This window comes from Odontesthes bonariensis, chromosome 21 (assembly GCF_027942865.1).
Source record: "Odontesthes bonariensis isolate fOdoBon6 chromosome 21, fOdoBon6.hap1, whole genome shotgun sequence".
NCBI classification, from domain to species: domain Eukaryota; kingdom Metazoa; phylum Chordata; class Actinopteri; order Atheriniformes; family Atherinopsidae; genus Odontesthes; species Odontesthes bonariensis.
In genome coordinates, this window is record NC_134526.1 from 30711263 (window position 1) to 30726222 (window position 14960).

Genomic DNA, 14960 nt, shown 5'->3' on the forward strand with positions numbered 1-14960 from the left:
TTTGGTGCTGAACGGAGCATTTAGGTATCCACTGCTGCAGCCCCCCCACCTTTGCATTGAGTCAATGACCACTCAAGCAAACAATCATAAAACGGCATTAAACTTTCGTTTGCAGAGACATGAAACTCACCGTGTGGTCTGTGGTGGACAACGATACGTTGGCTCGAAAATCACCGCGAAATACGCTTCCAGAGAAGTTATATTACCATTATTGTCCGTCTTCATTGATTTGTATTGGTTTGACTAGTATTACTCCGCGCGCTGTATGTCGCTGTATGTCTTGCTGCTGCTATTCAACGGTGTCCGGAAAAATAGGTCCACCAAATGCTAAAACAACTGTTAGAAGGCACATTTCGCTGCGATTTTCGGGTCAATTTATCGCTGTCCACCACTGACCACACGGTGAGTTCCATGTCTTTTAAAAAAAAAGTTTAATGGCGTTTTATGATTGTTTGCTTGAGTGGTCATTGACTCAATGCAAAGGTGGGGGGGCTGCAGCAGTGGATACCTAAATGCTCCGTTCAGCAACAAATGTCCAAATTGTGATCAGAACATCTATAATTCACCCCAGACTACCTAAAAACAGGGCTTAATGTGCAAAATGGCGAACTAACACTTTAACATGTACAGCATTTTTTAAAGTTTACAGTTACAAAATTAATTCAAATGTCCACACAGCACAAATGTGGGCTAGTTTTAATATAACTTAATGTAATGAATTGATGAAGTTTTTCTGGACATGGATATGACGAATATAATCGATTCAGGGGAGAAAAATCGATTTTTAAAATCATCCCATAAAAAAAAAAAAATCGCGATATGTACATGAATCGATTTTTTTCGCCCACCCCTACACACAAACACACCTGGCAGAATGTATTCCCTAACCTCCCACCTTTGCAGTTACAGCTCCTACCCTAAATCTTACCTAATTCTAATTGGCTGCCCACCGCTCCAGGTTGGCATCTGTCTCTGAGTGTGTGAGTGTGTGACCCTGTGCATGTGCATGTGTGTGTCAACAGGTGCCAACCTGGATGGGTTAAAAGCGGAGGACAAATTTCGTGTGTATGCATGTATGCATGATCAATAAATCGGATCTTAATCTTAATCTTACCATAAAACCAAGTTTTGACCCTCAAAAATGCCTTTAAACATATGAGTCCCACCATTCATCACCCACAAAGCACCCCCCACACAAGTATAGTGTGCATGTACAAAGAAAAGAATCCATACACAAACCATTTTATACACGCTAAAGCAGAATGTTGTGTCTATATTAACAGCATCTAGATGATGACACAGGGACAGCCACCACTTTTCTTTGTCCCTATATGATGATTTGGCGGAGGGGGACTTTCCATCTTCTGGAAGTGTCTGTGAATTAGTAAGAGAGGAAACAGAGAATAATTACTCACAGGTTTTGGTCAGAGTGGGAGCCCAATGTCTTGTACACATCAAATTAAATCAAATCAAATTTATTTGTAGCACATTTCATGTACAAACAATTCAAAGTGCTTTACATGAAATAAAAGCATTGCAGCAGGTAGTGGAAGAAGCATTAAAAATACAAAAAAGAATATAAACAGAAACAAATAAAATAATTTAAATGAATTTAAAAACAAGCAACAGTCCAGATAAGTTCAAAGATACCGTGCAGATTTCATGCATAGACACGAGAAAAGAAATGTTTTTAACCTGGATTTAAAAATGTCTACATTTGGTGAAAGTTTATCTCCACTGGCAGTTTGTTCCACTTGTTTGCAGCGTAACAGCTAAATGCTGCTTCTCCATGTTTAGTCTGGACTCTGGACTGGACCAGCTGGCCTGAGTCCTTGGATCTAAGAGCTCTGCTGGCTTTATATTCTCTGAACATATCACAGATGTATTTTGGGCCTAAACCGTTCTGGGATTTGTAAACCATCAGCAGGCTCAACATCACACCATTTCAGTTTTATTCAAAATACTGACTTATGAAGACTTAAAAGATATGAAGCGCAGAGTTCTTGCTCGTGAGGTTTAAATAACCCTTGTCACGTGTCCTTTTTATCTTATTTATTTCCTACTATGGAGGATACTAAAACCAAATTTAACTGAGGTTTAGAAAATTACACTACATCTAGATTTCAGGTATATTCATGTTTATTCATTAGTCAACACCTTCACTAGTACTAGGCTGCACTTAGGTACTCAGTGAGGCATGACAAAAAGGTTTTATCAGGTGTCACTGCAGCTCTATGCGATGTCACCAGGGAGGGTGCTTTTTTTCAACTGGACTTCCAGCGATAAGTTTATAATCTGAACAGGGTTGCCATTTGAATCTCATCTGAAGGGAACTGTTGTCCTTGGTTTAAAAGCCTAAAAGTGGACAAAAATATATTTTAATGCCTGGCAGGACAAACGCATCACCTAAACAGAGCAGTAAAATTAAAAATATTCAAGGATTTGGAATAAAGAATGCCATTTTACAACGCCAAATCCAAAAAAGCTGGGGCACATGTAAACAACAGAATGTCTCATTTTCAACATCTGATATGTTTTCAGTGTTCTGTTGTGAATAAATCTCCAAATCCAATGATTTTGTGAAGAAAATATGGGTTGATGGGATCTGCAAATCCAACCTAAAGAATCTAAAGACATCTGTATGTGGAAAATTTGGTGAATGGACTTTATTTATAAAACAATTTTCTAGTCAAGTTGACGACTCAGAGTGCTTTTACACAACAAACCACATTCTCATCTACACAAACTCATACAGGACTCTTAGCCTTGATAGCATTATGGGCTACACAGTGCTTTTTGTCTATTACACACTGATGAACACATCAGAAGCAATGTGGGGTTCAGTGTCATTCCCAAGGACACTCAGACAAGTGGTCCGAGAAAATCCAGGATTAAACCAACGAGAAAACCTGGGATCACACCACCGACCTTCCTATTGGCAGATGACTGCTCTACATTCCTTCTGAGCAGTCTATGGCCAAAAATCTAAATTGAATGCCAGTGACCTTTGGGCTCTCGGGTAGGACTCCATTAAAAACGGGCATGATTCTGTCATGAAAATCACTGCATGAGCTCAGGAACCAATCCAGAATTCATTGTCTATGAACACAGTTCACCAGGCCACCACATATGCAGGTTAAAGCTTTTGCATGCAAAGAAGTAGACATTGTGAACATGATCTACAAATGTTGCCGTCCTCTCTGGGCCAAAGTTTATTGAAACTAGGTAAAGTTGAAAATCTTTCTGTGGTCACACTGATTGGAAAATATGGGTGCCACACTCTCCAGACTAAAGAGGAGAGGGACCCTCCGACTTCTTATCAGCATCAGTTCAAGTCAGCTTCTCTGGGTGCATTATCCCTTATGGAACTTTTGCTCCTATGGAACTGGCAACTTGCATATCTGAAAAGGTGCCATCGACGCTAAAAAGTATACAGTATACAGGTTTTAAAGTGTGGGAGGGAGCAGGGCCTTGCTACTGCTCACACCGCATATTATTTTGATCAGAAAGTTCTCTGTCAAGTGATGACGGAAGATGTTGTGGCAATCTCAGAAAACAGTGGTGCCGGAGGGAGATTGGGTTTTGGCCACGTACGCACAGAATGTTATAAGGAAGTATAAGAGAATCTCACAAACTGGTGTCATTGGGAATTCTGTGTACGCTGCCATGTAATATGTTTCTATGTGTTTCCTGTTAATAACTTCCACATAAGAGGGTGCAAGGGTGAGTCCAACTACTCTTTTCTTCACAACAAAAGCAAATTATGTTACCATCCAGATGTTATTTTGCATATAATTACAACAGCATGCGTTCATAGTAAGAGTCTAGGTGCTGAACTGGCCTGTTCACTAAAATTAAGATAAATAATTAAGAGGTCAACCTGATAATATGCACCAACTTCAAGAAGGCTTCATCCACATTGTAGCGATTCTTTGCAGAAGCTTCCATGTAGTGGATCCTGTTTTCACTGGCAAATGCCTGAGCATCCTCCCTGGAGATCTGCAGAAAGTTAACAAAGATCCCATCCGCAATCAGGGAAATTCACTGCAATAATGTGCACCAGCATATTAGTATTATGGTCATTTATAAAGGCAAGGGAACACCTGGAAGATATGGTTAAAATGCACTCAATTTTCTTAGGGGTCTATAGTCTATACTGCAGTGGTTTTCCAACCTTTCATTGTCACAGTAGTGGGTGAGCCAGTCTTTCCACATCATCATATCGGTCTGTATCAATTGACGACAGACTGAACCAGAAGCCTGACAAGCAATGATGTGATTGCTGGAGTTTCCCCCTAGAGCAGGTGTCTCCAACATGTCGATCGCGAGGCCCTTTCCGGTGGCTCGCCAAGGGGTCAATAATATAATAACAGAAATATGATTTGTCACTTGGTAAAACCAATCTAAATTTCCATCCAATCAAAATGACAGATTACTGTTCTTCCCTCTCCCGAGATTAAATGATTATTTGTCAACGACTTGTCAACCAAACATTTACGCTGTGCTGCTGTCTGTCGTTGGAGTGGGGAGAGGCTGACCAGCTGCCAGGCTGTTAGCAACAATGACACAAGCAGAGTTCAGTCACGCCAGTAAGAGGCAAAAAAAACACATTTTTCCACCTGGAGTGGAAAACGGACTTCTGTTTCACAAATGTGAATGACAAACGTGTGTCTGATAGATGGCACAAGCCTGGCAGTTGGTAAAAGATGCAATGTAGTGTGGCATTTCATTGTTCACAGCAACTTCTCCTGGAACTTTCCAGCAGGAAGCAGCGACTGTAAAGAAATGGTAAAATAGCTTAAAACTACACTCTGCAAACAACAGTGTTGTAAACTAAAAGATAGACACAGAAGCACAAAAAGCACTCCACTGATGGCGGGATCATTAAAGAGGCAATGACAGCAGTGGCAGAATTCTGGCATTATTCCAGGACCATAAAAATAAGATGGAGATTCTATCTGCTTATTGCTGATGTCCATTTTGGTGTGAAAACTGTGGCGCAGAGGGTTTGTGCGCTACCTGTGGATGCGGTGAGACAGCTGGAGTCAGATTTGAACAGGTGCTCCTGGTTTTCACTCCAGTGTTGTTTTAACACAACATGCACATGCTTATGAATTGAAGTCATACACAATATGTGTTCTGTATTAATATTTTTTAATGTGTTACGTGCAAAACAAGCATATTCACTGGTACTATATGGAAGTTAGCAATGTGAATAATTGTTACTAAACATGAGTAGCTCTCCAGCACTTTAATTGCGTAAAAGTAGCTCACAGAAGATAAAAGGTTGGAGAACTCTGCTCTAGAGTATGTATGCCTGCACTCCATTATATTCCAGGAACAGTGATGAAGCTGGTATCACGTGAGAGAAGGTGTTACCAATCTTTGCTGCTCCAGGTCAGCCTTGTTTCCAACTAGCACCATTGGAAAGTCGTCTTGGTCCTTCACTCTCAGGATCTGGGTGTGGAACTTCTGCATCTCATGATAACTGGTGGAAGACATAGAGAATAAGTATATATTTGTATTTTTTGTTTTTAGGATAACTTAAGGATGTAAGATAAAAGATGATTTCAATATTGACAAAAGCAGTCTACCAAAAGCGGCGCAACACAAGCCATCTAAGCACGCTCCCCACTATCTGTTCATTTAAAATATTTCAGATCCACTCTTAAGCTCAGATAAAGAAAGACTGTTTAACGGGTCCACTTTAATTATAAATTCCTTTATTATATGAGTAAATTCCTGTGTTATAAGACATCAGTCTTTTTTTTTAAACTTTATTTTTATTAAGTTTTTCAATTTACAATATAAGTAGAAACAAGAAAAAAAAGAACAAGAAGAAAAAAAAAGAACAAAGAAGAAGGTGCACAGACGGAAAAATGTACGCATATATATCAATTACGCAGGGAAAGATACAACAATATGTATATAAGAGGTAGGTGCAGGGTTTAGAGATACTTCAATAATTCTGTTCTATTTATTCTTCATTAGTCAAGTCTTCTTACCAAGACAGGACAAAACCATTCTCACATACAGCAAACCTGAGAGAGCACATCAAATAGGGCAGTAGGGGGCACCGCACCCAAGCATAAAATTAAATGAAAAAAGAAAGAAAAAACAGAGCACAAGTTATGACAGTGTCACTTATTCAGGATGAGCTGTCCACTTCCTCCATAACGCGGTGAATTTGTCCATGTTCAAGTTCATGAAAAAAGTCAGTTTTTCCATGTCAAATATTTGCTTCACAATTGCAGTCCACTCCTCTTTAGATGGGGACTCTTTCGATAGCCATCTTCGCGTAATAGCTTTTTTACAGGCGATCAACATTATTTTAATCAAATATTTATCAGTAGCACTGATTGTGGGGGAAATATCACCAAGATAAATTGTACAAAAATCATATTTAATCTCAAAGCCCAGTATTGAGTTAATTTTCACTACTACATCCCGGCAGTACGTTTGTATAATCGGACAGTCCCAGAAGACATGGAAATGATCCGCCTCTGCGTTACCACACTCTCTCCAACACTTTCCATAACTTGTCTGACCCTTCTGAAGCTGTTTGATTTTGGGAGTGATAAAGAATCGTATTATATTCTTCCACGAAAATTCCCTCCAATAACCAGAGCTGGAAGTACTCATTTGAGTTTTGCAAATGTTCAACCAATCATCTTCTGAAATGGTTATTTTAGCTTCTTTTTTCCATTTGGATTTAACATAAAGAGTAGGAGTACCATTAGATGACTGTAAACAGGAGTAAATTTTAGAGATCAGTTTCCGGTTTAGTTTGGATTTATATGCCTCGATCAAAATGTTTATTAAATCAGAACTGGCTTCCTCTGTTGTGCTTACATCACAGTTAAAATGGGCTCTAACTTGAAGGTATCTGAAAAAGTCTTGATTTTCTAAGTCGTATTTATCTTTAAGTTTTTGAAAGCAATCTAGTGTCCTTTTGTCAGAAATAAGACAGTATGTTGTGATACCTTTGGGGAGCCACTGTTTAAAGCGTCCATCCATCAGGGCAGGTTTAAAATCCTTATCATGTGCTACCCAACGTAATATTTTCATGTGTTTTTCCAGTTTGTTTAGATATATAGATTTCTATCACCCAGCAAACTCTGAAGGGGAATATCCAGTTGGCTTAATTCTATATTTTTCCATTTGGCATTGTAATATGGGTCGCACAAATAGATCAAGTATCTGAGCTGTGCAGATTTGTAGTAGTTCTCTATGTTCGGCAAGGCCAAACCTCCTTTTTCCTTAGACAATTGCAATGTTTTATACCTAATCCTTGGTTTAAGGCCTCTCCAAATGAACCCAGATAGCATTCTCTTCCATTCTATTAATTGTTTTTGCGGTATTTCTGTTGGTATTGATTGACAGAAAAAGAAAAAGCAATCGTGGTAAGATGTTCATTTTAACTATATCTATTCTGTTATGCAAGTCCAGTGGTAATAAACTCCATTTATTCAAATCTGCCTTCATCTCTGTTGTAATTGGAGGATAATTTGTTGCGTAGATGGTAGATAAATCCTTTGAGTATTTAATAATATTATTTTCCCATTTAAAATTGCACAGGTTATTTATTTGAGGTGGGGGAATATAATTAAATGAGATAACTTGTGTTTTATGAATGTTTAACTTATAACCCGAGTAGTGACCAAATGCTTTCAGGAAAGACATTAATGTTGGTAAACTCAGATCTGGTTGGGAAAGAGTGATTAATACGTCATCTGCGTAAAGGCAGGTCTTATACTCTCTGCCTTTAAACCAGATTCCCTTAATGTTCTGGTCTTCTCTAATAGCCTGAGCCAACGGCTCGATAAATAGAGCAAACAAAGTCGGGCTCAAGGGACATCCCTGCCGACAGCCTCTTTCAAGTGGCACAGGATTGGTCAAACTACCGTTTATTTTGATTCTGGCTAAGGGAGAATGATATAATTTTTTTAAACATGAAATAACTTTAATATCAAAGCCAAATTTTTGTAATGTTAAATATAGGTATTCCCAACTAACTGAATCGAATGCCTTTTCAGTGTCAAGGCTGAGAGCAATTGACTTATCTTTATTTTTACTCATGTACTCCATCAAATGTAACGCCTGTCTTACGTTATCTTGTGTCTGTCTGGTTTTAAGAAAACCTGTCTGGTCTTCGTCTATTATGTCCGGAATAATATTTTCTAATCTTTTTGCAATTATTGAGGCGTATAATTTATAATCTAGGTTTAGGATCGATATTGGTCTGTAAGAGCCACACTCAGATTTATCTTTACCCACCTTAGGAATTACAGAAATGATAGCACATCTCCAGGAAACTGGTATTTCTCCCCCACTAAGTGTAAAATTAAAACATTTCAATAATGATGGTGATAGTAACTCTCTAAATGCTTTATACCATTCTGCAGAATATCCGTCCTCACCTGGCATTTTATTTGTTTTGAGTCTGGAGATCGCATTATCCAACTCTTTTTGTGTTATTTTGTTCATCATTATTTTGATCTGTACTAATCCAATGGACGGAAGATCCAGCGAGTTAAATGTGTAATACTCAAAGAATCAGCTCCCTTTGGTCGAGTGTACAGATCTTTGTAGTAATCTTCAAAGGACTTCTGTATTTCTTTTAATTTATGACACATCTTTCCAGATTGTGTGTCCTTAATTTTATGGATGGACCTTTCCTCTTGCTGTTTTCTTATCCTCCAGGCTAACAGTTTTTTAGCCCTTGGTCCATTATCATAGTACCTTTGCCTGATGAACTTTGCCATAATCTCCTCATGACTATCATATAGTTTATTTAAGTTTTGTTTAGTGAGTTTTATCTGATCTAATAATTTGGGGTTATTAAGTTCAATATGTTTCATTTCTAGGTCTTTTAGTTCCTGTAATAAGTCATTTATTCGTTTCTGTTTCTCCCTCTTTTTAATTGAGGACCACATTATAAGTCTTCCCCGTATTACTGCCTTGGCAGCATCCCATACAGTACCAGGAGTCACTTCTCCGGTGTCGTTTTGTTCTAAATATTCTTTAAATTCCTTATGAATATATTGTTTACACAGTGGGTCATTTAATAAGCTTGTATTAAGCCTCCATGTCGTGTTTTTCGTTTCAGTATCCAGATGTAAGGAAAGATATACACCTGCGTGGTCTGAGATATCTTTTACCCCTATTTGACATTTCAGGATTCTGTGTCTTTCTGAGTTGAACATAAAAAAATAGTCAATCCGTGAATGAACATTATGGGGGTGGGTGAAAAACGTAAACTGCCTTGCTGTGGGGTTCAGTTCCCTCCAAACGTCCAACATACCTGCTTCAAGGAGAAGTTTCTTAACAGTGACTGTTTCAGGGTTAATTCTTTTTGATACATTAGAGTCAAAGGATGGTTGTAATTGTATATTCCAATCTCCGCCACAGACCAGAACCCCTTCAGTGTCTTCAGCAATCAAATCGAATATTTTCTTTATAAATACTTTATCATTATGGTTGAGTTTATGTCTTTCTTTTTCCCCTCTTTTTTGATTGCTTTTAACTGTGTATTTAATTTTTATTCTATTTTTTTCTCTTTAAATTGCTTCTTTATGCTGTTCTTTTAAATGCCTTGTCTTTATGTAGAGCACATTGAGTTGCCTGTGGTATGAAATGCGCTATATAAATAAAGATGCCTTGCCATTACCAGGGGGTCTATACACATTCAACAGTGTTACCTGCTTGTGATCAATATAACCTTTCACTAAAATGAATCTCCCCTCAGTATCCCTTATTTGTTTAGAGATCTGGAAAACAACTTTGTTAGAGATTAGTATTATGACTTATCTTTTGACAATGTTTATAAGATGAGTAATAAGCATTCTTAAAACCCAACTGTTTAAACTTTTCATGCTCTTTATCACTAAGGTGAGTCTCCTGCCAAAAAATAATCTGTTGTTTTTCTCTTTTCATCTTAGTAATCAACTTGCTCCTTTTGATAGGATTTTGTAGACCATTGACATTTAAAGTAATTATTCTGTATTCCTGATTTGACATCCTACCTCTTAATTCCAGTCCACATATTTTTCCCTTCCATTAATCTAAACATGTAAATAAAAAACATCTGTGCTGAACATAAACAAACAAAAATAACCTCCAAAGGTGAAGTGAAATAACAACTTCTGAACGGGGAGGGGAGGCCTCCAAAGGAAGGGCCCCTCCGGATGCATCCTAACATCGTCCTGGGTGGTTTTAGAACTCGCAGTTTTCGGTGCAGTTTCTGTCACCCCGTGAAACAGTCCGATCGGTATTTTCACAATATTATGAGCTAAGAGCCAAAACCATCATTATAATAACAATTATAACCAATAATTATCATTAATAATTTTACCCTCCTCTCATTACCACTCACGAGTGCACCTCAGGTCATATCCCCCCGCAGTGTAATGGATCGTTGAAATCTCCGGAGCTTTTCTCTGGTTTCTCGTTCAATGTCTGAGGACCTGTCTCAGACATTGCCTGCTTTGGGGACCCGCTGGTCTGCCATGCGTTTCTTTCCTGCTTCTTGCGCGGTGCCGCAGTTGCCCGGGATGCGTCGGCGCTCGTATTTCCCTCGTCGGCTGTCAGTATCCCCCTCTTCAGCATATCCTCCGTCGCCTCGTCCGCGTTGTCATATGTGGTGGGTCCTTCATCATAAAAGACCCGGAGCCTTGCAGGTGCAGGTGTTTGAAATCTTGAGTCCTCGTTCTTTTAACACCTTCCTCAGTGGGGCGTATTTCTTCCTCTTTTTTTAATCACTTTTGCTGGGTAGTCGTGATCGAAGTACACTCTTTTCCCCTCGAAGTGTATCTCCTTCTTTTTCCTTGCGGTGCTCAGCACCAAATCCTTGGCTTTGTACACGAGGAAGTAATGGATCTCGGGGCGGCTTGCGGTGATGGTTTGGGTCCGAGTGACCAGTGGCAGCGTTGTATATTTTATTTTATTTTTTTTTTTAAGTATTTTTTGGGGCTTTTTGTGCCTTTAATGATAGGACAGTGTGAGAGAGACAGGAAGCAGGGGGCAGAGAGATGGGGAAGACACGCAGCAAAGGGCCGCTCGGTGCGGAAGTCGAACCTGGGCCCGCTGCATCGAGGACTAAGCCTCTGTACATGGGGCGGCTGCTTAACCCACTACGCCACCGACCACCCCTAGCGTTGTATATTGAGGTCGATGTCTGGGAGTTGCAACTCGGACTTAATGAATCTCTCCAGAAAATCACTTGCGTTGTTCCCCTCCTTCCCCTCGGGGATCCCGAAGATGCGGAGGTTATTTCTGCGGGAGCGTGTTGCTAAATCCGTTAACTTTGACACGATGCTCTCTTGCTCCTTCAGAGTCTGGAAGAGCATGTCTTTCGCGGTAAAACTCCACTCCTCCATCTCGGCCACTCGGGTCTCCACCTCCTCCACCCTAGCCTCTGTGTCCTTGAGTTCTGCCCCGATCTCGCTCAATTGTTGGTTAACTTCTTCTTTAAAGTTCCCAAACTCTTCTCTCATGTCTTTTTTGATTGTCTCGCAGAATCCGCTCAGTTCTTTTTTCATGTTCAAATGCCCTGCTTTTATGTCAGCACGGATAGCATCCATGCCAGCTTGCAGGGCAGCCATTGTAGCACGCACATTAGCGTCATCTGCGTCGACTCCTCCTGTCGCCATTTCCTCGTTTTCCTCACAGTTTCGACTCGTTGTGGTCTTAGCGTTTCTTAAATCGTATCTCCCCATAAAAGTTTCTGAGATATGCTCGCATAAATTACTCTGAAGCTGGGGAAATGTCGGACCGTTCTGGGAGCTCTCGAACTACACTGCCGATCAGCTCGCCGCCATAACCGGAAGTCTCATAAGACAGTCTTAATGGTTTTGTTTATTTATTTGTTATTGTTTTATTAATGTTTTTTATGCTTCAGGATAAGGCAAGGCAAGTTTATTTGTAGAGCACAATTCATACACAAGGCAATTCAAAGTGCTTTACAGCTACATAAAATCACAAGAAGGCAAACAAAATCATTCCAAAAAACATAAAAAATAATCATTATTTATTAAATTAAAAGTGAAGAGTGCAGATAAAATACTTTCAGTTGTCATATGCACAGCTAAATAGAACTGTCTTCAGCCTGGATTTAAACATTGTCAGAGTTGAGGCCTGTCTCACATCTTCTGGAAGACTGTTCGAGATTTTAGGAGCATAAAACTGAAACGCAGCCTCACCTAGTTTAGTCCTGACTCTGGGCACCAGCAGGAGACCCCTCCCTGAGGTTCTCAGAGCCCCAGTTGGTTCATATGGCTCTAACATGTCAGAGATGTACTTTAGCGCTAGACCATGAAGAGACTTGTACATGAGCAGAGCTGTTTTAAAGTCTATTCTCTGAGCGACAGGAAGCCAGTGCAGAGACCTGAGCACTGGACTAATATGGTCGTATTTCCTGGTTCTAGTCAGGACTCGAGCAGCAGCGTTCTGGATGTACTGCAGCTGTCTTACAGCCCGTTTAGAGAGACCAGTCACCTGGCGGTTACAGTAGTCTAACTGTATTGGGTATTACCTAATGGAAGCATGTGCAGATTGAACAATACGGGTCCCAGGATTGACCCCTGGGGAACCCCACAGGTCATAGCGATTTGGTCTGAGACAGTTACCAATTTCAACAAAATATTTCCTGTCCTCCAGATAGGACCTGAACCAGTTTAAAGCACGACCAGAGATTCCCACCCAGTCTCCTAACCTCTGTAATAAGATCGCATGGTCAACTGTGTCAAAGGCAGCACTCAGGTCCAGCAGAACTAAGACTGAGACTTTACTTGCATCTGTGTTTAGGCGGATGTCATTTGTCACCTTGATCAGAGCTGTCTCAGTGCTGTGGTGGGGCCTAAAGCCTGATTGGAAAGTATCAAAAGCATTGTTAGACAGGAGAAAGTCACGAAGCTGTTGGTATACAACTTTTTCTAGGACTTTTCCTTAAGAATGGCAGGTTTGATATGGACTGATAGTTGTTCAGTACTGTGGCATCAAGATTGCTCTTCTTTAGAAGGGGCTCAGCGGTTTTTAAGGCCTTTGGAAATGTTCCAGTCTGGAGTGAGATGTTGACTAGATGAGCGAGTTGTGGTAAACTGCTCAGCACAGACTTTAGGAATCTAGTGGGCAACTCATCAAGGCAGCACGTTGATGAACTCAGACTGCAGATGATCTCTTCGACTGTTTTGTCAGTAACAGGTGTGAAATGTGTCAGCTCTAGGTGTCTAGCTGGCTGCAGAGTAGTTATTTGTGTTGTGGAAATTATTGCATTTTTAATGCCTTTAACTTTGTCATTAAAGAATATTGCAAACTCATCACACTTGGATGTAGAAATGAGTTCTAAAGGCAGTGAAACTGGAGGGTTTGTTAATCTTTTTACTGTATCAAACAGGACACGAGAGTTGTTACTGCAGTTTTTGATGATTTCAGAAAAATAACTCTCCCTTTTTCTACGCAAAGTCTGGTTGAACACACATAGCTTTTCTTTGTAAGTCTCATAATGAACCTGGAGCTTTGACTTGGCTCTCCGGCACTCCCTTTTCTGTGCCCTGACCGACTCTTCTTTCCTCCATGGCGCCCTTTGCCTACTTTTAACCATTCTAACCTTGACAGGAGCAATGGTATCCAAAACATTTAAGAGACTTGATGTGTAAGAGTTCAACAGATCATCAACATTAGAACACGAGGTGTTCTCAAACCTAATAATTTGCATAAACTGTGACCCTGTTCTGTCATTTATGAGTCTTCCCTGAACAACTGCAGACCCAGCTGCTGGTTTGGGTATAACAGACAAAAATGATCAGATAAAGCAACATCGATGACGTCCACATTTGAGATAACAACATCCTTTGAAATGAGCACATCTAGAGTGTCCCCTCTGTTGTGAGTGGGCTCAGTCACATGCTGAGTTAGACCAAACATTTCAAGGACAGCAGAGAGCTCTTTAGCTTGCTTGTTAAGGGCTACATCCACGTGCACATTCAAGTCCCCTGTTATGACTAAACAGTCAAAAGTAGTGCACACAATTGAAAGTAGTTCAGTAAAATCAATAAAACAATTCTGTGGTGTTTTGTAAATGGTGATATAAAGTATGGAAGATTGTTTTATCTCCATTTTGAATGACACATACTCAAATGATGAAAAAAAACCAAATGATAACTTGTGGGTGGGTATATTGTCCCTGAACATGGCCCAAACACCCCCATCCCTCTAGTTTTCTCGTGTTTCAGACACAAAATTGAAGTGAGGTGGACTAGACTCAATCAAGACTGCATTTGCTGTGTTTTTGTTGAGCCATGTCTCAGTTAAAAACATAAAATCAAGATTGTGAAAGGAAATGAACGACTTTCACCATAGACGTCGCGAGATTGGGTCGTTTAACGTAGCAACGCCTACTAATCGCTATCCTGTGTGTCTGTGTGTCTCTCTCTCTCTCTCTGTCTTTGACAGTTTCCTTTAGGCCTACTAGTGTGTTGTCTTTGCATAATAGATGGGATAATAAATCCTGGTCATTTTATTTTAACAAACTGTTTAATTTACAAAACAAACAGAAGATGTAGCACCAGATAAAAAAATATACTGAATTTGTGTTTTTTGTGTCTTTTTAAAGAAATGGCTGAAAAGAAGTCAAATCTCGTAGGGCAGCACTTCACTGAGCCAACACCAGGCAAGGCTCAGTGCAACACCTGCCATTCGCTGGTTCAGGTTCAGATTGTTAACATTTCTTTCTTTTTATTTATTTACTTTTTTTGTTGTATTGCTGTTTACAAATATTTTTAGGAGAGTGATTTGCACTACAATGGCCTCAAGCTGCTAAGTGTTAAGATTGTTTATTTTTATTATCCATCCATTTTCTATACCGCTGAATCCGTCGGTCGGGTCGCGGGGGGGCTGGAGCCTATCCCAGCGGTCAATGGGCAAGAGGCAGGGTATTTTTATTGTTATATATTTAAATGTTC

The 14960-nt window shown here is 39.9% G+C and overlaps 1 protein-coding gene across 1 annotated transcript in view; it reads right to left on the reverse strand.

The window, feature by feature from the left end:
* Positions 1 to 538: 538 nt before the first annotated feature.
* Positions 539 to 14960, reverse strand: part of rras (RAS related) — a 36666-nt gene continuing 22244 nt past the window's right edge. The window contains exons 5-7 of the mRNA XM_075454170.1: positions 5380 to 5488; positions 3881 to 3999; positions 539 to 1374 (exon numbers count right to left, since the gene is read on the reverse strand). Of these exons, the coding sequence (XP_075310285.1) occupies positions 1287 to 1374; positions 3881 to 3999; positions 5380 to 5488 (316 nt within the window). The 3' untranslated portion in view covers positions 539 to 1286. The remainder of the gene's footprint in view (positions 1375 to 3880; positions 4000 to 5379; positions 5489 to 14960) is intronic.